The 22,537-nt window shown below is 43.9% G+C and overlaps 1 protein-coding gene across 1 annotated transcript in view; it reads left to right on the top strand.

Moving 5' to 3' along the window:
• The window catches only part of DEX1 (defective in exine formation protein (DEX1)), a 199,323-nt gene that overhangs the window by 8,883 nt on the left and 167,903 nt on the right, over nucleotides 1-22,537 (top strand). The window contains exon 4 of the mRNA XM_087392435.1: nucleotides 1,835-1,917. Within this exon, the coding sequence (XP_087248561.1) occupies nucleotides 1,835-1,917 (83 nt within the window). The remainder of the gene's footprint in view (nucleotides 1-1,834; nucleotides 1,918-22,537) is intronic.

Here is a 22,537-nt window from a genome sequence, read left to right as displayed (position 1 = left end):
TGTTGATCCCGCTTTGTGCAACGAAGAGCCTCCTTTTGATCCCGGTGGACTTGTAGCTTAATCATGCCCGCTGGTTCTCGCCCATGTCACTTGAAGTCAGAGTAGATGAATGAGATCTTCTCGTTCGTCCTTGCGACAAAGGGCTATGTTGATCCTGCCTCATGCGGCGAAGGAACCTATTGATCCCAATGGTCATATAGCGTCTTTATGCCCTTGAACATCATCATCATAGCCTCTATTTCCCAAGCCCGGATATGGGGGATTGCTGTGATTGATTCGTGTGTGTTGTTGTCGACAAAGCTATGTTCCTATTAGAGTGGAGTACACCCATAAATTGGGGAAAGCTTTAGTGAAATGGCTCTTAACTGCGGCTCATCGTAGAATGAAAAGAATTGGATAAAGAGGTAACAAAAAAGGGAGAGATAAGCAAAGGTTTGTCCCCTCAACCTTGTGCCTGCACAACCTTAGAAACAAAAAACAATACCTTGTGGATTCTCCACTTGTGAGAGAAATGTTCATGGCAAAAGCTTCTTAGAGGGAAAAGCAGAGGTGAGTGCGATTCTGGGAGAAGTAGAAGCTTGCTGGTTCCTGAAATTCAGGTTCCTTCTGCTTCTGGCTTTAGGTGCCTGCTCAATGAGGTTCTAGGCTGGCTATCTTTGAACATATGTCATTTCCTTGTCTAAGTGCAAGGATGTTGAGTGTGCCCATGCGAAGCGTACATCTGACTGCCGTCTGGAACGGACTATGAGCTGCTGTCCTTCTGTTGTGTGGGCTGTGGTGAAGCTCTTCCATGCTAAAAAAAGAAAGCCATACCTGCAAGACCTGCTACTCGACTGCGCACTGCCCCAGGTCTGATGACCTGATCTGGGCCCTATGGAAGGCTGCTGACTGCTGCTGCTGCTGCTGCGTCTGCTGCTGAGTGCTCCTGTCCACGCACTCTACTTTCATGCTAGGCATAACACGTGGCTGTACTCTATTGCCGAAAGACAAGGCATGAGACCCCCCTTTCCCTCATGCTCTGATGGACAGAAGCTTGCCATGCCATCTGTATGAGATGGATTTGACAGATATAGAGGGCCCAAGGAACACTTTTCTTGGATTACATTGCTTTCTCTAGAACAGCTCTTTCCACTCTTGTAGTTATCCACCATAACTCTAGCCTCAACCTTAGGCTATTCCTAACCCTAGTGTAGATTGTTCCCTAAATGTCTCTATAGACAGTAAGTTAGCATTGTCACAATTTTGGTTATAACCAAACCTCTAAATTAGATTATCGTCAAACCCTAGATATCTTAGATTGGACTAACCTTAACATTGTATCATCCAAACCTGAGGTTATGTTGTGGTTATTCCCATGTAACAATTGGACTTAGTGAACATATCATTTTCTATGCAATCATGATTAGTCTTGTTGATCAAGAGTGTTGGTTTGCGCTTAAGAAAATTAGTTGCTTTGGTTTGTAATGGTGTCTGCTGATTTCTGGTTTGTAATGGTGTCTGCTGATTTCTTTTAAAAAAGGTGGGCACATATACAAGATGTGATGTTGCTTTGTTATTGTATCCTTCAATATTTATAGAATACTCAAATCTCTAAGGAAACATGGATTTTGAGCTTTTGAGAATTCCACATGTTTATATTGGACGTGAAATTTTCAAAGTTGTGTTATGATGGTAGATGAAAAAGAAACAAAGAATTTCTTAAAAAAAACTATTAGCATTATGGGGAGATTGTAGATCATGGGGATAATCTTATTTGATTGTGCTGATCAACTTTAATCGAGTGCTAGAATGTGGATTGAATATTTGACTATGTGCCATTGCTGGAGTTTTGCAGTGATGGTAGATTGGAGATTATTGTTTCCTCATTTGTGCACAATTTAGAAATTCTGGATGGCTCAGATGGTGAAAAAATTTCAGGTATGCTAGATCGTTTGGGAGGTTGTTCAATCTTACGAAAGGCATGGCGTGAGAGCTTTCTTTACTTTTTGTATAGCTTCTTTTACCTATGTTTATTGTGAATCTTTATGTTGTTTTGACTAGAAGCTTTATCATCAATTGTGTCATGTTTAATATGTGCATTTTGTAGAATGTGTGCGGGTTTTTTCCCCATCCATCTAATATATTATTCTAGGGCATGAGGGAGAACCCTTGTTAAAAGGTTGCCCTAAGGACCATTTTAAAGCCCAAACAATGACTCTATTATTGACTCCAAGGGCATACTCGACCTAACCAACATAACCTAAATCTTACATCTCCTCAAGTTCTATTAATATCCACCTTGATGATATGTCACTCAAACAAGGCATGGCTCATCTACGGGTTTTCCTATCTACGGGGTTCACGAGTATAGCTGAATAGCCATAGCAATTTACTAGGACATGCACCAAAATTCCACCTACGTGTTGCATAACTCTTGACACCATCGCCAAGGCAACCTCATAAGAAAGACACTGAAATAAGCCAAGGGTTTTACCCTTCACCATTTTGTATAATTCCATGAGAAAGAAAGAAAGAAAGATTATTAGTGTTTGCAAAAGGTCAAAAAAGCCTATGAGACCATAAAAACTGAAATCATTATAAGAGTACACCCCCGATGGGGGAAACTCTTGCACGAAGGGTGCGAAGCATCTCTGGTTTGGGTAGTGCATACCTGTGTATCCATGGGTGAAAAGGCAGTGATCTCTCCGTCGTATGTCATAATACTTAGGGCAGCACATTAGAACATGCTCCTCTGTCTCCATTTGTGATACGCAGAGCCTCAAATCTCTGTGGTTTCATGTGGTTGTAGTTTTGCGGGCTAGCTCACTTTGAAATTTATGAGATGAGGACTCAGCTGGCCCATGGTGATACATACTGCATGGTTTGTAAGTATTCTCGTGCCTAGATGAAGCTGCTTTCCTCCCTCGAGTGGAGAAAATGCTCTATGTAGAAGGCCATCTTGGTCCCATGTCGTCATGTGGGAGACACGCATGTCCTATGGGTTTACACCTGCCTTAGGTTGGCTAGAATGATCTTATGAGTCTCTTGCTATGTCATACATAGGAAAGGGGTTTTTGATAAGGTGGTAAATTGTAAATAGACATGCTTTGCAAGTTGCGACGATCAGAACCATCTGGACCATTTCCAGCTCCAGAGGTCCATGCACACCCTGAGCCACTTCTGCCTCCTCTGCTGCCTCCACTTCTGCCTCCTGGCTGCCTCCTCTGCTGCCTCCACTTCTGCCTCCTGGCTGCCTCCTCCGCTGCCTCCAAATCTGCCTCCTTTCTGCTCCAGATCTGCCCCAATTTCTGCTCCAGATCTGCCCCAACTTCTGCCCCAACTTCTGCTCCAAATCTGCCCCCAACTTCTGCTCCAGATCTGCCCCCAACTTCTGCTCAAGATAATGTTCTTTCTATTCCAAATCTGCAGCAATTCTTGCATCAGTTTGCTGTCTCAGATTTGGTTCAGTTCCAACTTGTGGAGCTAGTGCAGAAGTCCACTACAGTTGTATTCCTTGGAGGATTGATGTTTGCTCCCTCCAGAGCTTCTCTCTCACATCTTCTCCTGTACTGAGTTCCGTTTGTGATATATATTTCTTCTTCAGCTATCATTAGTCTTCAGTATTGTTTTATTTGTCTCCAAGTACTTTCTTTATAGACTCACACACATAAACTAGTACTAGATCACCTAGTACTTCACACCAACACACTCTTTGGCTATGATATCTCCAACACCCCCCTTCAGAGCAAAGAGTGTGAGACCCAACACGCAAAGAGTAGACCGATCCCCCCTCCACCGTAATACTACAAAGAGCAAGTCCAACTATCCAACACCTCTTGTGTGATAGTGACTGCTTAGTCAACTTGCGACCGGCAAGGGCAAACCATCACTCGTCACCTGCCCTTACTCTGAACTGGGTGGCCAATATGATCAAACCAAAGTAAAAGACAATACATTCATTTTTGGGGGACAACCCCAGGGCAGAGTACCTCTTATTGACTCCAAATACATTCACTTTAGAGGGACAACTCAAGGCTGAGAACCTTTACTGACTCAACACAAGCACACATAGCATAGGGGCCTAGAAAGCCCAACCCTGGTCAAAAGGATCCTCATCGTCAAGAGAGAGGTCGTGAACATCTACTGTAGCTGCATGTATCTCCTCCGGGGGCTCTTTAGGTTCAGCTTGGTCTTCAGCTAGAAGATTGGCATGATGCTTCTCTTGTTCTTGTTCCTTCTTCTTGAAGCAATGGGCTTCAATGTGTCCTTTCCTCTTGCAAAACCTGCAAATAATGTTCTTGTTGGTCTTCCATTTGCTTGTGGAAGCAAATGCATGGTCACTAGGAGAGGCAAGAGCGGCTTCCTTATTGCGACGGTCCTTCTCAACGAGGAGTGCCACCATATCATCAAACGTGGTAGTGGCAAGACGAAGGACTTCAAGAGTGTGCTCAAAGCGAGAAATTCCATGCATACTCTTCATAAGGACAACCATCTTATCTTCATCATCAGGTACACTTTTCAAACTTGAGAGTTGTTGAACAAGAGATTGAAACTGGGCTAGTTGAACACTCAACTCATCACTCTCTTCCATTTTCAGATCATAAAACTTGAGCTTCAGAAAGACTTTAGAGTTGGTGATTTTATTACCAAACAAGGTCTCGAGGCGACTCCAAATCTGCTTAGTTGTCGACTTGAAATCCACATGATGGATGAGAGAGTCGGCCAAGCAAAGACCAATGAGGGCAATGACCTTAGCATTCTGCTGCTTCCAAATCCTTTGATGTTGTTGATCAAGTAACTCAACCTGGTCATCCTCAACAACATATCAAACTCCTTCACGCAGAAGGAGCAGCAGCATTTTGGTTTGCCATGTGGGAAAACCTTCCCCCTTAAACTTCTCCACAAGGATAGAACTTGATGACAAGGAAGTCATGATTGAAGAGGACTTTGTGAAGGCGGGCAGCAAGCTAAGATGAAGAACCAACAATCTCCTTGTGTGCAAAAGAATAGATATAAATGCCTAGAGATGCTCCAAATATGGACCCGAATCTGAAAGCAGCAAAGATATGCCTCGAAATTTGAAAAGCAGCTCAGTAGAATAGCTCCAAAGTGCACCGAGGTACTTCAGCAGGTGTGTGGTTGTACCAAAACGCAACAGCTGGTCTCTGAGGTGAAAGTCGGCTCCCCAGAACAGCTCCGAATGCTGTAGCTGTTATCTGATGCAGAAGACAGCTGATGTAGATGTCTTGAAGGCCCCAAAGCAGCTCGAAAATGCCTCTAATGAAGGCGGTTATGCAGCAGCAGCCTCAGAATGGCTCGAAAGTGCTTAGAACATGTCGTAAATAACCTCAAAACCTCGAACAGATGGTTGGCTCTGCTGCAGCAGCTTAGGAACCCTAAAAACGGTTCCAAAGGAGCCTTGGAAACCACGCGTGCAGGTGTGACCTTGCAGAAACTGCCGAGCAGCAAACAATAGAGCCACCTATTGCTCTAGAGGGACTCAAATGAAGGTGTCTAGCTATGAGGAAAGAGGTGGCAATTGAGGTCGGAAAGAATGAAAAGGTGGCTGCGGAAATGAGGCGGCCGAGAGGAGGAGGCAGCATAGATGAAATTAGGGTTAGGGCTGAAAGGATGATGACGTGGCAGGGCAGATTAGGGCAGGACTGACCTGCTCTAATACCATGTTAGAAACATGGTGAAGAGAGAGAGAGAGAGAAGGTTAGGGTGTGAGGAAATGATGCTCAAATGAAGACATGAAGAAGGCTTTCATTCATTCATCAAGTATGACAAGATAAGTGAAGTACAAGCCTTATATAGGCTAGTCGCTCACACACTAGCACCTAGTGCATATGGGATGAGTTCCATGATGACACATGGCACTCACACAAGACTCAAACACATAAACTAGTACTAGATTACCTAGTACTTTACACCAGCACACTCTTTGGCTATGATATCTCCAACAACCTCTAGCAGTTTGCATCCTCCAACCAAAACGCTTGACTTGTTCCAAATAGGTAATGATCTACAATGAGGCATCTATGTCGAGAGGTCTCACATGAAACTCTACTAGAATAATGTCGTGTGGAGTACATCTCTTTCCCTGGATCATTGAGATAGGATCATGACCTATAGTCCGCTATTGCTCAAAATCAGTCCGTTTATCCTCTCTGAGATCTATTGCAAATTTGCAAGTATATGAGAAAGAGTTGCTCGCTGTGGTTCATGCTCTTTCCGCGTGGGAGCATTCCTTGCTAGGGGCTGATTTCACTGTGCAGATAGATCATCAGACCTTGAGATATTTTCCTTACTCAGACTAGGTTGTCTGAGAAGTATATGCGTTGAGTCCTAAGTTGGATGCAATGAAGGACTAGTATGCAGAGGATGGGGAGTTTGCAAGGTGTTATGATCAGTTGTCTGATGGACAGCAGCATGCATTATACTTTCAGAGATGGATTCCTTCAGATGCATGGTCCTCACTGGTGTTACAAGCAAGTTTAGGCCTAGTGTGCAGGGCATCGGTGTGCTAATGCTTTAGTGAAAGACTTTGAGACTTTCTTTGGCTAGCTTTGTGACAAGAGATGGATGCTTTTGTAGGGAATCGGGATTGGAATCGTATGTTAGCAGATCAAGATTCAAGCCTATGATGTGTTGGAATGGTCACCTCCCCATTTGTAAGCCCCCATATGAGGAGAGCATGGGGGAGGTAGACCAAGGCATGATTAGGCTGCTACATGGGCAGCACAAAGGAGACCTTGTGTAGGAAAGATGGCGGGGGCATGTAGCCCTGGATCTGGCCTGGCAAGACGGAACCTCATAGCAGGTGTACGGCCTGCAACAGGGTCCTATGAAGGGCGTGATGACATCAGCAGAGTACGGACCCACTGTACGGGGCTGTACGGAGGCTTACTGGATGGAGGACAGGGCTGTTAGTGTCCTGGCTGAAGGCGGGATCTGCAGTGGCCAAAGGCGCTTGCATGGCAGGGCCTTTGGGCCTTGTATGGAGTCTGCGACAGGCCTGGAACAGGGCCAGCAGGTGGGCAGAGTTCCTGGGCCCATGGCAGGCTGCCACATGGCCAGGCGGGTCTAAAGAACAGCCCCCAACCGGGGGGGGGCAGACTGGTCAGCCCAAACAGACCCTAAAAGTCGGCCCTACCAGGTCGTTTAATTCAAGGGCCTTGTGCCCTAAGGAGAGGCCCCTTGGCTTCATTTCACATCTTCTGGAGCAGCAAAAGCCAAGCAGTCAGGAGCAGCAGGAGACCTACACTTGGAGCCTATTCCCGGAGGACTAGGAGAGAAGGAAGAGCTGCAGAGTGTGCTTGGAGGGCTGCCTACCTAGGCTGACATTCAGGGCAGCAAGGTTGAGAAGAACACTGTAGACAGAGAGTCTACATATGCTCGAGGTGGAGCACACGGGCTGAGAGATCTAGAAGTGCTTGACATCTAGTAGGGGAACCTTTTGGTATTGTATCCTGTCCTACTTTGTGGACGGACGGAAATATAAAGTGTTGCTTCTATATTTGTCTCTGAGCATTGTCTATTTACTGGCTTGCACATCTATGCACATTAAGTTAAGAAGTTTGTGATTCCACACCCCACACCACATTGTGTGAGCTCTTGGGCAATACTATTAGTCTTCCGCTGTGCGTACCCTCTGTTGGGTCATTTCCAACGTCATGATATTTTGACGTGCTATGCTATGCACTTGGGATCATGTAGACTTGTTATTGGGCATCAAGTGGTATAAACCCCACAATTTTTAGATTGGTTGGGAGTCTCATTCTGTTTTCTTGTGGTAGAGCCACCCACATATCTATCCATTGTCATGATGCTCATCCCTCTTAGGGACTTATTGTATCTGTATGCAGCTTCGAAATATATTGCGAACTTCTTATGATAGTGTATCACTGTGTTTTGATTTCGCTTTCCTCATTTGTTGTTTCTGTAATTGATTTAAGCGTGTATGAACACCAAGAATTAAAGAAGGTGTTGAATAAATTCTCCAATGTATTTCTAGCCCAATTGCCAAAAGATTTACCTCTACAAAGGGTAGTAGACCATCACATTGATTTAGTTTCTGGCGTTCAACCTATTAGTATTCTGCCCTATAGGATGAGCTAGTTAGAGGAGGACGAGTCAGCTAGACAACTTCAGGATTACCTAAAGATGGGCTACATACGCCCAAGTAGATCACCTTGGAGTGCCCCTCTCTTTTTAAGAAAGAAAAAAGATGATTCGTGGAGAATGTGTGTTGATTATACACAATTGAATAAAGTGACAATTAAAAATAGGTATCCTCTCCCTTGGTTTGATGACTTGATTGACAGATTGGTAGGAGCGAAGTATTTCACTAAGATTGATTTGCGTACTGGCTATCACCAGGTCCGCATTAATGTGAAACATATAGAAAGGACAGCCTTTCGGACTAGGTATGGTCATTATGAGTTTCTTGTATTACCTTTTGGTTTGACCAATGCTCCTGCTACCTTCCAACATATGATGTGAATGACTTGTTTCCAGATTATTTGGGCAAGTTTGTTGTGGTGTTCCTAGATGATATCTTGCTTTACAGCAAGACAGAGGACCACCTCAATCATCTTTGGATTGTCTTAGTTTTACTAGGATAGAATTAGTAAATGTGACTTCCTTATGAAGGAGATCATTTACTTAGGACCCAAGATTTCTCGAGAAGGGGTTAGCATTGATTTAGATCATATCCAAAAGGTTTGGATTGGATGGTACCTTAGACTGGAAACAACTTCGTTCTTTTCTAGGATTTACTGTCTTTCTAGGAAATTAGTATGTTATTTTGAAATCACGGTCCCTCTGACCAATGTATTGAAAGGTCGTGGTCGTTGATCTAATTACCCTATCACTTGGAATGAAGAGTTGAACAAGGCTTTTGCACATAGAAAGTTTGTGTCAAGGAAGCATCTGTTCTAGCATTGCCCGATCCTACCTGGCCTTATATTTTGGAGGCGGATTCAAGTGATTATGTGATTGGGGCTGCAATTTTCTAAGATGGTAGACAAGTTGATTTTGAAAGTAAAAAGTTTGATGACTCAATATATCGTTGGCCGACATTAGAAAACGAACTTTACGCAAGGGTGTATGCTCTTAAGGTTTGGAGACACTATCTGTATGGTTCCAAATTTGTTGTATTGATTGATCATCAATCATTCAAGTATGTATGTGATGGGACGGAATCGCGAGTGAGGAACGCTAGATGAGCAAAGTTAATGCAAGATTTTGATTTCGAGATCCGGTATTGGAAGTTTCTTTGAATAGTGTAGCAGGTGCCCTTAGTTGAATTAAGATAGTAAATGCTATGTCATTTACAGAGATATCCTTTGACCTATTTCAATCCTTGAGAGGGCTTTGCGTGACTGAGAGTCATTTCAGTCTTTATTGGCAAAGGTCCAGGATGGGAGCTCCATGATTGACCAAGACGGGGATTATGCCACTAGGATACAGGCGACGCCCCTCTATTGAAATGTCCTCACACACAATTATACAAAAACTAGAGATATAAGAAAGAGCAAACAAGCACTGCATGTAGAAGTAATGCAAAATTTTCAACATGCTAGGAATACTCCAATTCATGAAAAAACATTTGAAGTGCAAGATAGATAACAACATCAAAAAATCATCAAAACAAGAGGAAAAGATCCATCGTCTTTGATGGCAATTTGTCAACAATGAATACATGTCCATGTTTGGTACTACATCCAAAAGGTTTTGAAATATGTAGAAGTTATTAGAGACACCCCATGGATGATTCGGAATGGACTGCTGTTCCCAAATGAAAAGATTTGTGTACTTAATGTGTTGAATCTTAGATCCAAGATTCTTTGGGAGTGTCATGATGCACCTAGTGCGGGACATCCAGGAGTACACCGGACGCTGTCTCTAGTGAAACATACTTTTTACTGGCCTAAGATGTTGGAAAGTTCAAAACTATGTTGTAGGTTGTCAAATTTTTCAACGAAGGTTGAACGCCTTCGAAGTGTGGGTTTACTACAACCATTGAAAATCCCTAGTAACAAATGGGAAAGTATTTCCATGGATTTTATCACATGTTGCCAAGAACGCGCAAGGGTCATGATGCCATATGGGTTACAATAGACTGTCTAACAAAGATGACTAGATTCTTACCTACTCGATCAACCTTACAGCAAGTTAATTGGCTTAGCAGTTTGATGACTAATTATTTCGTCTGTATGGGTTGCCTTCTGTTATAGTTAGTGATAGGGATTCTAAGTTTACGAGTGAATTCTGGACACTTGTCTTTGACAAGTTAGATACCACTCTTAGTTTGTGTTCCTATGAACATGCACAGTTTGATGGCCAGATGGAATTAGTGAACCGAGTTTTGGAAGATATGCTTTGCACTTATGTTTCCAAGAGATAGTCTTTGCTGGAAGAATATCTACTCATGATTGTATTTCTCATAATAGTGCAAAGCATCCAATTACAGGTTTCAGTCCTTTTATGCTTATGTACAGATTTCAACCTAAGTTACTGCTAATGGTAGAATTTAAGGGGATTAACGATGACGTTGCTAGATCATCCTTGCAAGATATGCAAGGAATGTTGTAGTTTTCTAAGGAATCTATTAGAAGTCCGAAGATCAGGATAGACCTTATCTAATAGACATCATTCTTCGAGAGAGTTTTCGGAAGGAATGATGGTAGTTCCCAAGGAATCCAAGAGCCTAAGTACTGGTAAGGTTAAGAAGTTATCCCCCAGAGACTGTGGTCCGTTTTGGAGTAAAAGAAGAATTGGACAAGTTGCATATGAACTGGAATTGCCTCCTAATGTCAAAGTTCATCCAGTTTTTCATGGCAGAAGACTAAAGGAAGTACTGTGTGCTGAGAACCAATTAGTAACTCCTCAAGAACTTAGAGGTTCAAGACCTGACCTTTGTACCCTTGGATTTCGTGAATGTCAAGTTCGAAATAGGACGATCACTAAATACAAGATTAAGTATTCTCCTTTAGTGCTAGCCTTCGTCATGGTGAGTTTGTCCTTCACCTCCGGAGTGCCGATAGAAAATCAGTACGAAGACTTTGTATAAATGGATGCTCAAGTATGTGTGGGTGTGTGAATTTGTATGTGTGAGAGCATATTTTTATACTATGGTCTACACCCACTGTTGGGCGCTGATGACGTCAGTGGGGATGTCATAGTAGCTAGTCCCTACTATGCGTGATGGAGTTTATGGTTTTCAATCTTATGAGTGACTATCGTGAGATTGAAACTGCACCGTGTTGTGTTTTTAGAGGATGAGTTTGGGAATGTTCTTGGATTCATCTAGGTATATAAGTGGAAGGATCATGTCGAGAAGGATTCTATATGGGAGACATTGACTAACCTTCAAAGAGAGTTTTGTACTTTCTTATGAACTGTAAGGACCATGGTCGCAAGACAATGGTTGGCACTGGCTATTTCGAGGAGGTAGTGCCTCTACTTCTACAAGGAGAAACTCGGGAGAGAAAGTACGACGGACTCCAGAACAAGGCCTTTGTTGCACAAGACAAGAGCAAGGGCACAAGGAAGGGCAAGCCCGACAATGGCAAGCCCGACAACAAAAGGAGGAATGATAAACCTGATGATGAGGAGGGACTCTTTATCTAGTGGGAGCAAGAAAAAGAAGAAATACTTCTACTGTGACAAGCCATGCCATTTTGTGAAAAAGAAAGAAGGAGGTCAACCAGAAGAGAAGAAAGGTGTCGAATCAAGAGTCAAAGGAGTTAAAACCAGCAGCCAATGTGGTAATAGAAACATAACTTTTGTTGGTAACAAGTCCATTGCTGAGATTAGGTGTAATCCTCCCTCGTAAAATACAGCAGAGACACTCTCATTTCTTTATGCAATCGCTAGCTCTCTGGTGGAACCTCACGCTCCTGATTTACTGTAGAAACACTCTCATAAGAGCTCTCTCTCTCTCTCTCTCTCTCTCTCTCTCTCTCTCTCTACACACAGCTAGGGCCCAGGACAACATGTCGGGCTGGACCCCCCCGAAGGTATTTTATTTCTTGAAGAGAGAATTCATTACAAGAGTTCAGCGTAGAGCTGCCTGATACAAGATCCAACGTGAATCCATATTACAAGAGCTTCAAGCTCATTTCAAATTGGCAACATGCCACTTGTCTAAAGTCCTATTACATGCCACTAAGGGCAACTTTGGAGTCTTCGAAGCACTTGGTCACGCGAACCACCTCCTAGATGCTTGTTAGGCTCCCGTAGCGCTTAGGAAAATAACTCTTCCTAGTACCTGCAACAAATAATTAAAGCGCACCACCATGGCACCCATTAATTGTTAGCGCTTTGCATGCAAATAACACTCTGTGGACTAATTCTAGTCACAGTGGGCGTCCCCACTGAACACATGTGCACACATAACAAATATAAAAAAATATATTTATTCTCTGGTTGATCGAAGTCAACGCTCTTGATCGTACTTTGACTTAGGATATTTATATTGTGGTGACATCCCCTCGGCTTCTATTCAGTTGACCTCAACTGAAAAGCTTCCTTGTATACATCCAAAAGCTGTGGATGATCGGATAACATGTCTTCGTCCATCCACTTGGCATCTAATGCCGTATAATTCTTGAATTTTACAAGATACCTGTAAAACTCCTTGCCCTGAGGGCCTTTGTGTACAGTATGGTACACAATCTGCTCTGGGTGAAGGACCTCCTCTAGCTCCATCTACTTCTGGTGGATCCTCTGATATTGGTTCTGTAGGCTCTTGTTACCCGATTTTACTATCGTAGTCTCTTGTTCAGATCACGGGAGTAGCACCTTGATCTTCCACCCAGCCAAACTGCCAAAGCTTCCCAGCAAGAGAGAGAGAGAGCAATCTCTAAATCACGTAAAATCATTCAAATCTCCACTTCTCTCACTAGCCTTGACAGACCCCAATTCCCTAGATAGATCTAGATGCCACATGTCATCCATATAGGGCCTTTCTAATGCAACATTTCACCCCTCTCTTGGGATGCATTTAATTCCTTGCCCCTAGGCACATTCTTTGCACTAGGCCCTTGGTCTCAGATCTATCTAGTCTGGTGCTATCAGCCCTCACCTAGGACCTTGACATTAATCCCTCCCGATCATTTACATAAAGCGCAAACACATATATTACAAAGATAGATCCTATAAGGGAAATGTCGACTGATTCTTCCGAGGTCATGCTACCTCGGCTAGAGCGTAACATTCCTTCCCTCTTCAGACATCAGCGTCCTCGATGATAAAGTCTGGGAACACTCTCCGCAACTGATATACGGATTCCCAGGTAGCTTCGGATAGAGGCTGACCATGCCATGCAACCAACACCGTGGGTATCTTCCGATTTCGTATTTGCATTGTTCCTCGGTCCAGGATTCTTGTTGGTTTGCGCCTTGCAATATCCTCTATCTCCTGAAACAAAACCACACCTTCGATTAGTGAGTCACCAGTATGTAAAAATTTCTTTAAACGCGAAACATGAAAAACCGGGTGCACCTTACACCCCTGTGGCAATTCTAATTTATAGGCTACACTGCCTATTCTCTTTAGAATTAACCACGGCCCACAGTATCGAGGTGATAACTTAGCACACTCTCCTGAAGTCAACGACTTCGAGTGCGAAGGAATTCTGAGAAAAACTTTTTCTCCTTCTTCAAATACTCTTATAGACCGATTTTCATCCGCATACACCTTGGCTCTATCCATAGCCTGGCGGATGTTAGCTCTCGCAAGTGCTAGCATCTCCCGCATCTGAACTACAAAGTTCGCGGCACTAGGCACTTTCTGAGGTACTCCAACTATAGTCGGATTGGCTGGTCTATAACCATAGTTCAGTTCAAACGGACTGAACCCAGTAGATGAATGTTTCCTATCATTGTAGGCAAACTCCAACAATGGCAACCACTTGTCCCATGTATGTTGCCTCAATGACACATATGCCCTCAGCATATCCTCTAAAGTCTGGTTGACTCTCTCCGTCTGACCATCCGTCTCAGGATGATCCCCACTACTCATTCCCAACTCAGTCCTTAGTGTCTCAAATACCGCTGTCCAAAAATGACCGGTAAATCTAACATCTCTGTCTGACACTATGGATCTAGGCAATCCATGCAGACGAAATATATGTCTAATAAACAAATCCGCTACTTGCGGGGCACTAACAGACTCTCTAGTCGGAATGAAGTGAGCCATCTTGGTTAGACGATCAACCACCACAAGGATAGAATTATACCCTCCTTGTGTTGCAGGTAGCCCTACAATAAAATCCATGGAAATGCTCTCCCACTTACTTAGTGGTATTTCCAAGGGTTGTAAAAGTCCGGGTGGCTTCACCCGCTCGGCCTTACTTACCTGACACGAGAAACACCGTGTCACATATTCATGAATATGCTTTTTCATTTTTGGCCAAAAGAAATCTCGCTTCACGAGATCATATGTCTTCTCGACTCCTGGATGTCCCGCACACGGGCTATCATGGCATTGTCGAATGACTCTCTGCCTGAGATCATTCTGACCAGGTACTACAACCTTGCCATTTCTAACTAGCATACCATCCCTGATGGTATATCTTGCATAAGTTTGGCCTTTTCTGGATGCCAGGTCATCCTTTTCACTTTCCCCGGGTTTTAACACATGAGCTTTAGGCCACAAGCTCTGGACAAACTCGTCCACCTTTTGAGTTTCTTTGATCTCGGTCATTAGAGCACTCTCTAATACCGTGAAACTCAGGTTGTGCATAATGCGAGACAACGCATCAGCTACCTTATTGTCTTTTCCTCTTCGGTACCGAATCGTTAGATTAAACTCCTGCATGAGCTCTGCCCACCTAGCTTGGCGGCCCCTCAAGTCAGGTTGTTTACAGAAATGTTTCAGAGTATCATGATCTACATCCACATAAAACTCTGAACCATACAGATAATGCCTCCATGTTTTCAAAGCATGGATAACAGCATACAACTCCAATTCATGAGTTGGCCAATTCCTTTGAGAGGGAGAAAGCTTCTTGCTTTCAAAGGCTACTGGCCTTCCCTCTTGAAGGAGGACTGCTCCTACCGCAATGCCACTTGCATTGGTTTCTAGGAACAACGGTTTCTGGGGATCAACTATTTTTAACACCGGTCCTGTGACCACAGCTTGTTTTATGGTGTTAAAACTTTCCTGTTGATTCTGCCCCCAAACAAAAGGTACTTTATCTGAGGTCAGATCAGTCAATGGCGATACTATTCCGGAATATCCTTTGATATGCCTTCTATAAAACTGGACAAATCCCAAGAATGATCGCAACGCGGTCAGACTCTGAGGGATTGGCCAAGTCAGTATCGCAGCCACTTTCTTCGGATCCATTTCTACCCCCTGTGGAGTAATTATGAATCCTAAGTACTCAAGCCTAACCATACACAGTATAGTTTTCTTTTTATTCACGTAAAGACTGGCTTTCCTCAAAGTACTGAACACTACTCTTAAGTGTTCACGATGCTCAGTAACACTTTTACTGAATATCAAGATATCGTCAATAAAATGTACTACGAACTTTCCGATATACGGACGTAGTAAATCGTTCATAAGCATGACGAAGGTCGCTGGAGCATTGGTAAGTCCGAAGGGCATTACCAAAAACTCATAATGACCAAACCTGCTTCTGAAAGCGGTTTTATGCACATCCTCGGCTCTAATCCGGATCTGATGATAGCCGCACTTAAGATCTATCTTGCTGAAAATCACGGCTCCATGTAATGCATCTAGCAAATCATCAATCCAAGCCATCGGATACCTGTGCTTAACAGTGATATTATTTAATGCTCTGTAATCTATACAGAGGCGAAACGTATCATCCTTTTTCCTCTTTAATATCACTGGTGAAGCAAAAGGTGAGAAACTTGGTTGAATCTGCCCCAACTTGAGGTATTCTTCCAGTTGTCTACGCACCTCCGCTTCTTCAGTAAAACTCATTCTATAGGGAGGTCTATTTACAGGTTCAGCCCCCGGGATCAGTTCAATCTTATGCTGAACTTTCCGCTCTGGAGGTAACCCATAAGGTAGTTCATCCCTAAAACACTCAGAGAACTCCTCTGTTATAAGATTAGCCAGCTTGGCTATCTCAGCAGTTTGGCTGGGTGGAAGATCAAGGTGCTACTCCCGTGATCTGAACAAGAGACTAGGATAGTAAAATCGGGTAACATTTGGTATCAGAGCTTAGGCTGTGTAGGGGAAAGGAGTGGATTTACGAACGCGTCGATCGTGACGTCGATGTGCAGCACCCGTTTGACGAAGGCAGTTCGAAGGGTTAGCTGGAAAGTAGATCGTCAGCGCAGGTCCTAGTCTAGGGTGGAGATCGTCACCGACGGAAACAGCTGGTATCACCGGGCCTGACGGAGGCTGGACGTGCACAGGCTTCTTCAGCGTTCGGAGTCTCTGCGAAGCCCGTTGGCTATGGCGGAGGTCTTGCGGTTCCAGTAACTAAGTGCCAGGCCTACGAACCAGAGGGGTGCCGTGACGACGGACCCTTGTGACTGCGTCTGGTTGCGTCGTGTAGGCGTGGAGCGCAGACCCATACCACGACACCCTTCGTGGGTTTAACGGAGACGTGGTGATTTTTGAAGAGCAAAGGAGCGTGGTGGCTGACGATTGGCTTCGGTTACATTTCTGAAGAGCAAAGGAGCGTGGTGGCTGACGATTGGATCAGAATTCATAGACCAGGAAGGCTCTTTGTCATTTCTGTCGATTCTATGTTTTTTTTCCCTGATTTGGTTTGCTGATGCTCCGTTTGCGTGAAAAGTGACAAGTATGCATAGAATATGATGTTGTAACAAGGACAGATTGTGCTTGAGACTATGCCTGTATACTTGAGGTATTTGCAGAAATTTCCCTAGTATAGGGAAAGGCGGGATTGAATATATATGCCTGTGTCAAATACGTAATTAGTGTGCATGTCAGATTGCAGGAATTCCCTAGTATAGGGAATTGTGTTCAAAGTGTCAGTTTGTGATTACAGTGTTCTAAGGGTGTTAAAAAAAAAAAAAAAAAAAAAAAAAAAAACCCCAAAACAAAACACCTACTGAACAAATGGAAGCAGAAGAAGGAGCTTCCAGGAGGGACCCTGGTGAATCAGGAGTCCGGCCGACCCAGCAGGGATCGCGCCCAGTAGCTCATACGTTATCTGGCAGGATTGCATTGTTGGAGGATGCCTTGCAACAATTGTTAGCGCAGCAATTACAAGCCAATGCAGGGCAGTCCGAGCTTAGGAGAGCGATACATAGTATGTCTGCCAGACCTTCTCGAGAGGAGAAGGGAAAGGCTCCAATGGAACCGGAGTCTAGCGTCCATACGGTCGAGCCTAGCAAGGCTAAAGTGCCAATTATTGCCAATTACAGACCGGAAAAGTATTCTGGCCGGATGAACGACCGTAGCTCCGATGTCATTGAGACCTGGCTACACAAATGGGACGAGGCGTTCGCCATTTGTGAGATCAGAAATGACATCAAAAAGATCCGCGAGGCCACCCACATGTTTAGTGAGGCAGCGGATCGGTGGTGGATTAAACAACAAAAGGATGGTATAGCATCCACTACCTGGGAGGGGTTTAAAAGAGAGTTCAGGAAACACTTCTTACCTCCTGACGAGGCATCCCGAGCTTGGGATCAATATAGGAACCTTCGTCAGAGAAATTTATCAGTGGCAGAATACACTGATAAGTTTCGAGAGAGTGTAATGAAGGTTGACGAACCCCTGCCTCAATCAATCCAAGTGAAAGATTTCATATTTGGATTGAATGATCGAATAAAAATGGAAGTTCGGGCTAAGTACGCGAACACGCTAGATGATGCAATAGCTATAGCCTTGAACTACGAGGATGCCAAGGGCAGCAAGCCAAGTGGGTTTGCACAGCTCGGAACCCAGTATGGGTATCCGAAGAAATCTGGGTTTAAGAAGAAGTGGACTAGTAGAGGGAGTGGTTCGCAGCCGAGTGGTCAAGCCAAGCAGGCGAGACCGGCTGAAACTCCTAAACCAAGTACCACCATTGGAGTGAAGAGAAAAGTAACTCCAATGGCAGCCCGGGCTTGGTCTAAGTCTCCCTTGAACCCAGAACAAAGGGAAAAAGCGAGGAGAGAAGGCTTATGTTTTGGTTGCCTTCAGCCTCATCAGTGGAAGGATTGTCCACGTAACAAAGATCGTCGGATGGCTGAGATGGTGATCTCAGAGTGCGACGTGGAGATGCAGGGAAGTCCCAGAGCGGAAGAGATGCAGATTCAGCTAGCGGGATCTTCTCAGAGGTTAGTACCTTGTTTGTTATGTGTGTCTGTTACTAAGTTAGTGACGAGTGCACCTGATAACATCCTATCTAAGCCCGCAGCAACGGGGTATACGGCCTTTAATGATACGGAGTTAATTAAAATGAAAGGGCAAGTAGCCAGTCATGATGTCATTGTGTTGTTTGACTCGGCGTCAACTCACAATGTGATTAACTCCAAGCTCGTGAAGAGGCTGAAATTAAAGACAAGTCCATCTGACTATGCGTATACAGTCAGGATGGCAGATGGAAGTTCAACTGAAGTATGGGACCAAAGGGTTACCCAGTTGGAGCTTCGGATTCAGGACTATGCTGAGAAGCTTGATTTTGAAATGACCAAGCTTGCTCATGCAGATATAGCCCTGGGAATGGCGTGGCATTCTAGGAAGAATCCAGCCATTGATTGGAAAAAGCACGTATATCAATTCAAGATGAATGATGTGCTTTATGTCTTGCGAGGTGAAAAAGATATACCTCAGGGACCGTTGATTTCCGTGATGGAAATCAGAAAGGCTCAAGTAGAGTTTTTATACCGCTTCCCAGCAAGAGAGAGAGAGAGCAATCTCTAAATCACGTAAAATCATTCAAATCTCCACTTCTCTCACTAGCCTTGACAGACCCCAATTCCCTAGATAGATCTAGATGCCACATGTCATCCATATAGGGCCTTTCTAATGCAACATTTCACCCCTCTCTTGGGATGCATTTAATTCCTTGCCCCTAGGCACATTCTTTGCACTAGGCCCTTGGTCTCAGATCTATCTAGTCTGGTGCTATCAGCCCTCACCTAGGACCTTGACATTAATCCCTCCCGATCATTTACATAAAGCGCAAACACATATATTACAAAGATAGATCCTATAAGGGAAATGTCGACTGATTCTTCCGAGGTCATGCTACCTCGGCTAGAGCGTAACAGCTCTGGCCCCTGGAATTTCTTTAGAAGACTCACATGGAATGCATTGTGAATCCTCCAATGCTCTGGCAATGTTAACCTGTATGCAACCTCATTTATTCTTTCTGTAACCCTGAAAGGGCCATAGTATCTGGGAAATAACTTTGCATACACTTTCTGTTTGCCTTTAAACTTGGGGAGCCTAGCTTTTTCAAACTTCAAAGTACCCAATCCCCTTCCTTGAGATCTAACTGTCTCCTATGCTTATCTGCAGCTCTTTTATGTTTCTCTTGAGACCTTTCGATTGCTGTCCGGACTTGGCTGTAAGCTGTCTGGAGGTCTCTCACAAACTGATCAGCTGCAAATATTTCATCCTTGGTCCTCAGGATAGGTGGCAAAATCACCTTCCCATAAATGACCTCAAAGGGGGCTTTCCCTGTAGAGCTGTGTACTGTATTATTGTAAGCAAACTCTACCAATGGTAGGTACTTTTCCCAGTCTGAACCTTGGTCACCCATGTAGCATTTCAGCATATCCATTGCTGTAGAATTTGCTACTTCACTTTGACCATCTGTCTGGGGATGGAAAGAAGAAGAAAAATTCAGATTCATCCCCATGTTATCAAATAAAGCTCTCCAGAATAGACGGTCATTCTGGGATCTCGATCACTGACAATGGACTTAGGCATACCATGGTGCTTAAAGATCTGTGCCATGAAAAGCTTAGCCATATGATCTGCCTTTATGGTTTTGCGAACCGGAATGAAATGAGCTTGCTTGCTGAATCTATCAATGATAGTCCAAATCCCATCATTCCCTGACTTTGATCTTGGCAAATCAAAAATAAAGTCCATTGTAATACTTTCCCATGGTGCCTGAGGCACGGGAAGAGGCATAAGTAGGCCAGGTGCCTTCCGTCTATCATACTTCACTTTTTGACACGTAAGGCATTCAGTAACAAACTGATGTATATCTTTCCGCATCCCTGGCCAAAAGAAATACCTCTCTAGTGCTAGAGTTGTTGTTGTAATTCCTCTATGTCCAGAATAGGGAGGTGCATGGCATATCTTTTTCCTCATCTCCTGGGTGATGCATAGGCAATCATCTTTCATTAGATACCCATCTTTCAGGGAATAGTGACTGGTGGATTGCCCCTCTTGCATTTGCTGTAAAATCTCACCAAAATCTGCATCACTAGCATATTGCTCCCTCATGCCTTCCAGGTCCTAATGATAGGCAATAGCCACATTATTGACCTGGGGTCTTCGGGACAAGGCATCTGCCACTGTGTTCCGAATTCCTAGGGTATGGACAATCTGAAAATGATACATTGACAGCATGTTTGCCCATTTCATATGCTTCTCGGAAAGCTTGGTCTGAGTCAAAAAGTATCTCAGACTTTGGTGATCTGTTTTAACAGTAAAATCTGTACCCAAAAGATAGTGCTTCCATGTATGGATGGCATGAATTACAGCCAATAACTCTTTCTCATAGATTCCTAGATATCTCTCTGCATCACGCAATCTTCAGCTCTCGTAGGCTACTACATGTCCATTCTGATGTAATGCAGCCCCAACACACTCTCCACAAGCATCACAATCAACATGAAAAGGTTGATAAAGATCCGGGACTACAAGAATAGGCTCTATAGTCAACTTCTCCTTGAGTGTATTGAATGCTTTCTTCTGTGATATTCCCCATGTGAAGGCTGCATTTTTCTTAGTAAGGTCATGTAATGGAGCTGCGATATCAGCAAAATGCCTGATAAATCTCCTATAATAGGAGCAAAGTCCCAAAAAACTATGGACTTCATGCACGGTTTTCAACTCAGGCCATTCTTGGATGGCTTGGATCTTTGCAGGATCCATCTGTATCCCATTCTTGGATACTATATGCCCTAGATAATGGATCTCTTCCAAGAAGAATTCACTTTTCTTGCTATTGGCAAAAAGTTGATGATTTCGAAGTTCTTGAAATACCAAAGCAAGATGTTCCCTGTGCTCTTCTTCTGTCTTTGAAAAGACTAGGATATCATCAAAGAAAGTACCCGTGAAATGCCTGTACTTTCGGAAGATGCGATCCATCATTCTATTGAATGTGGTTGGAGCATTTGTCAACCCAAAAGGCATCACTAAGTATTCATACAACCCGAATGTAGTGCGAAAAGCTATCTTATGCACATCTTGTGGTTGTATCCTGACTTGATGATAGCCACTCTTCAAGTCTATCTTGCTGAAAACTGAAGCTCCATTTAACTGCTCCAGCACATCATCAATGCGCGGAATAGGGAATCTATTCTTGATGGTCATTTTGTTCAGTGCGCGGTAATCGACGCACATACGGAATGAACCATCTTTCTTCTGTACTAGCAGTACAGGGGAACAAAAAGGAGAAGAACTGGGCTGAATCAACCCCTTGGACAACAAGTCCTGCACGTGAGTCATAATCTCTTCTCGTTGAGTTGCACTAACTCTGTATGGGGGCCTATTGGGTGGCTCGCTACCAGGCATTAACTCTATCTGATGATCTTCTGGTCGCTCTGGGGGTAACTCCCCTGGCAAAGCATCGGAAAAGCAATCTTCAAAGTTTACAAGAAACTGAAACTTATCTTTGTCTGCATCATTCATTTCAGCATGCATATCATTCTCTTTTTCTTTTAAAAAAACCATGTACGCGGAAATTGCAGGCTTTATTGCTTTACCACATGTAACATCAGATACAATGGGGATAGTCTCCCCTTTATTCCTGGCAACTAAACGCTGGTTTTTCCCCCTATGCACAAACTCCAGCACTCTTTCAGGAAGAGTCAACTTCACTGCCTTGCGATGAAACCAAGGCATTCCCAAGACTACATCATGATGTTTCAGTGGAGCAATAAAGAAGTCTTCCTGATCCACATAACTCTGTACATGAAGACGGAGCTTCCCTATCAAGGGCGTGACTGGCACAGGATTCCCATAGAACATCTGATCGACATCCAAAGCCCTGCCCAACTCCTCTGTCTTTATTCCCAGCCTCAGGGCTAGGTCCTCTGATATGAAATTATCAGTAGCTCGTGGATCAAATAAAATTAGCACTTGCTGGTCTCTGACTTTGCCCCATGATAGCAACAATTCTCGTTCTTTTGGGTTTGAAACATGACCCAGTATGTCAGGAATTCCTCCTGCCATTGGCTTTTGCGGTCCCCGTGGCTTCTCTGCCTCTTTTCCCTTCGAAGTTGAAGGCTTTTCTGGGCATTGGGCAGCCACATGCCCCTCTTTGCCACACTTGAAGCATTTCCCATCTCTACGGAATTCAGCTATCTGTTCAGGGGTGAATGGAGATTTGCCTTTATATGACTTTGAAAACTGAGTACCCCTC

Source organism: Dipteris shenzhenensis, chromosome 21 (genome assembly GCF_047967505.1).
Source record: "Dipteris shenzhenensis isolate YYH24624 ecotype China chromosome 21, Dip_SZ_1.0, whole genome shotgun sequence".
NCBI classification, from domain to species: Eukaryota; Viridiplantae; Streptophyta; class Polypodiopsida; order Gleicheniales; family Dipteridaceae; genus Dipteris; species Dipteris shenzhenensis.
This window is presented reverse-complemented; position numbering and strand designations above follow the sequence as displayed.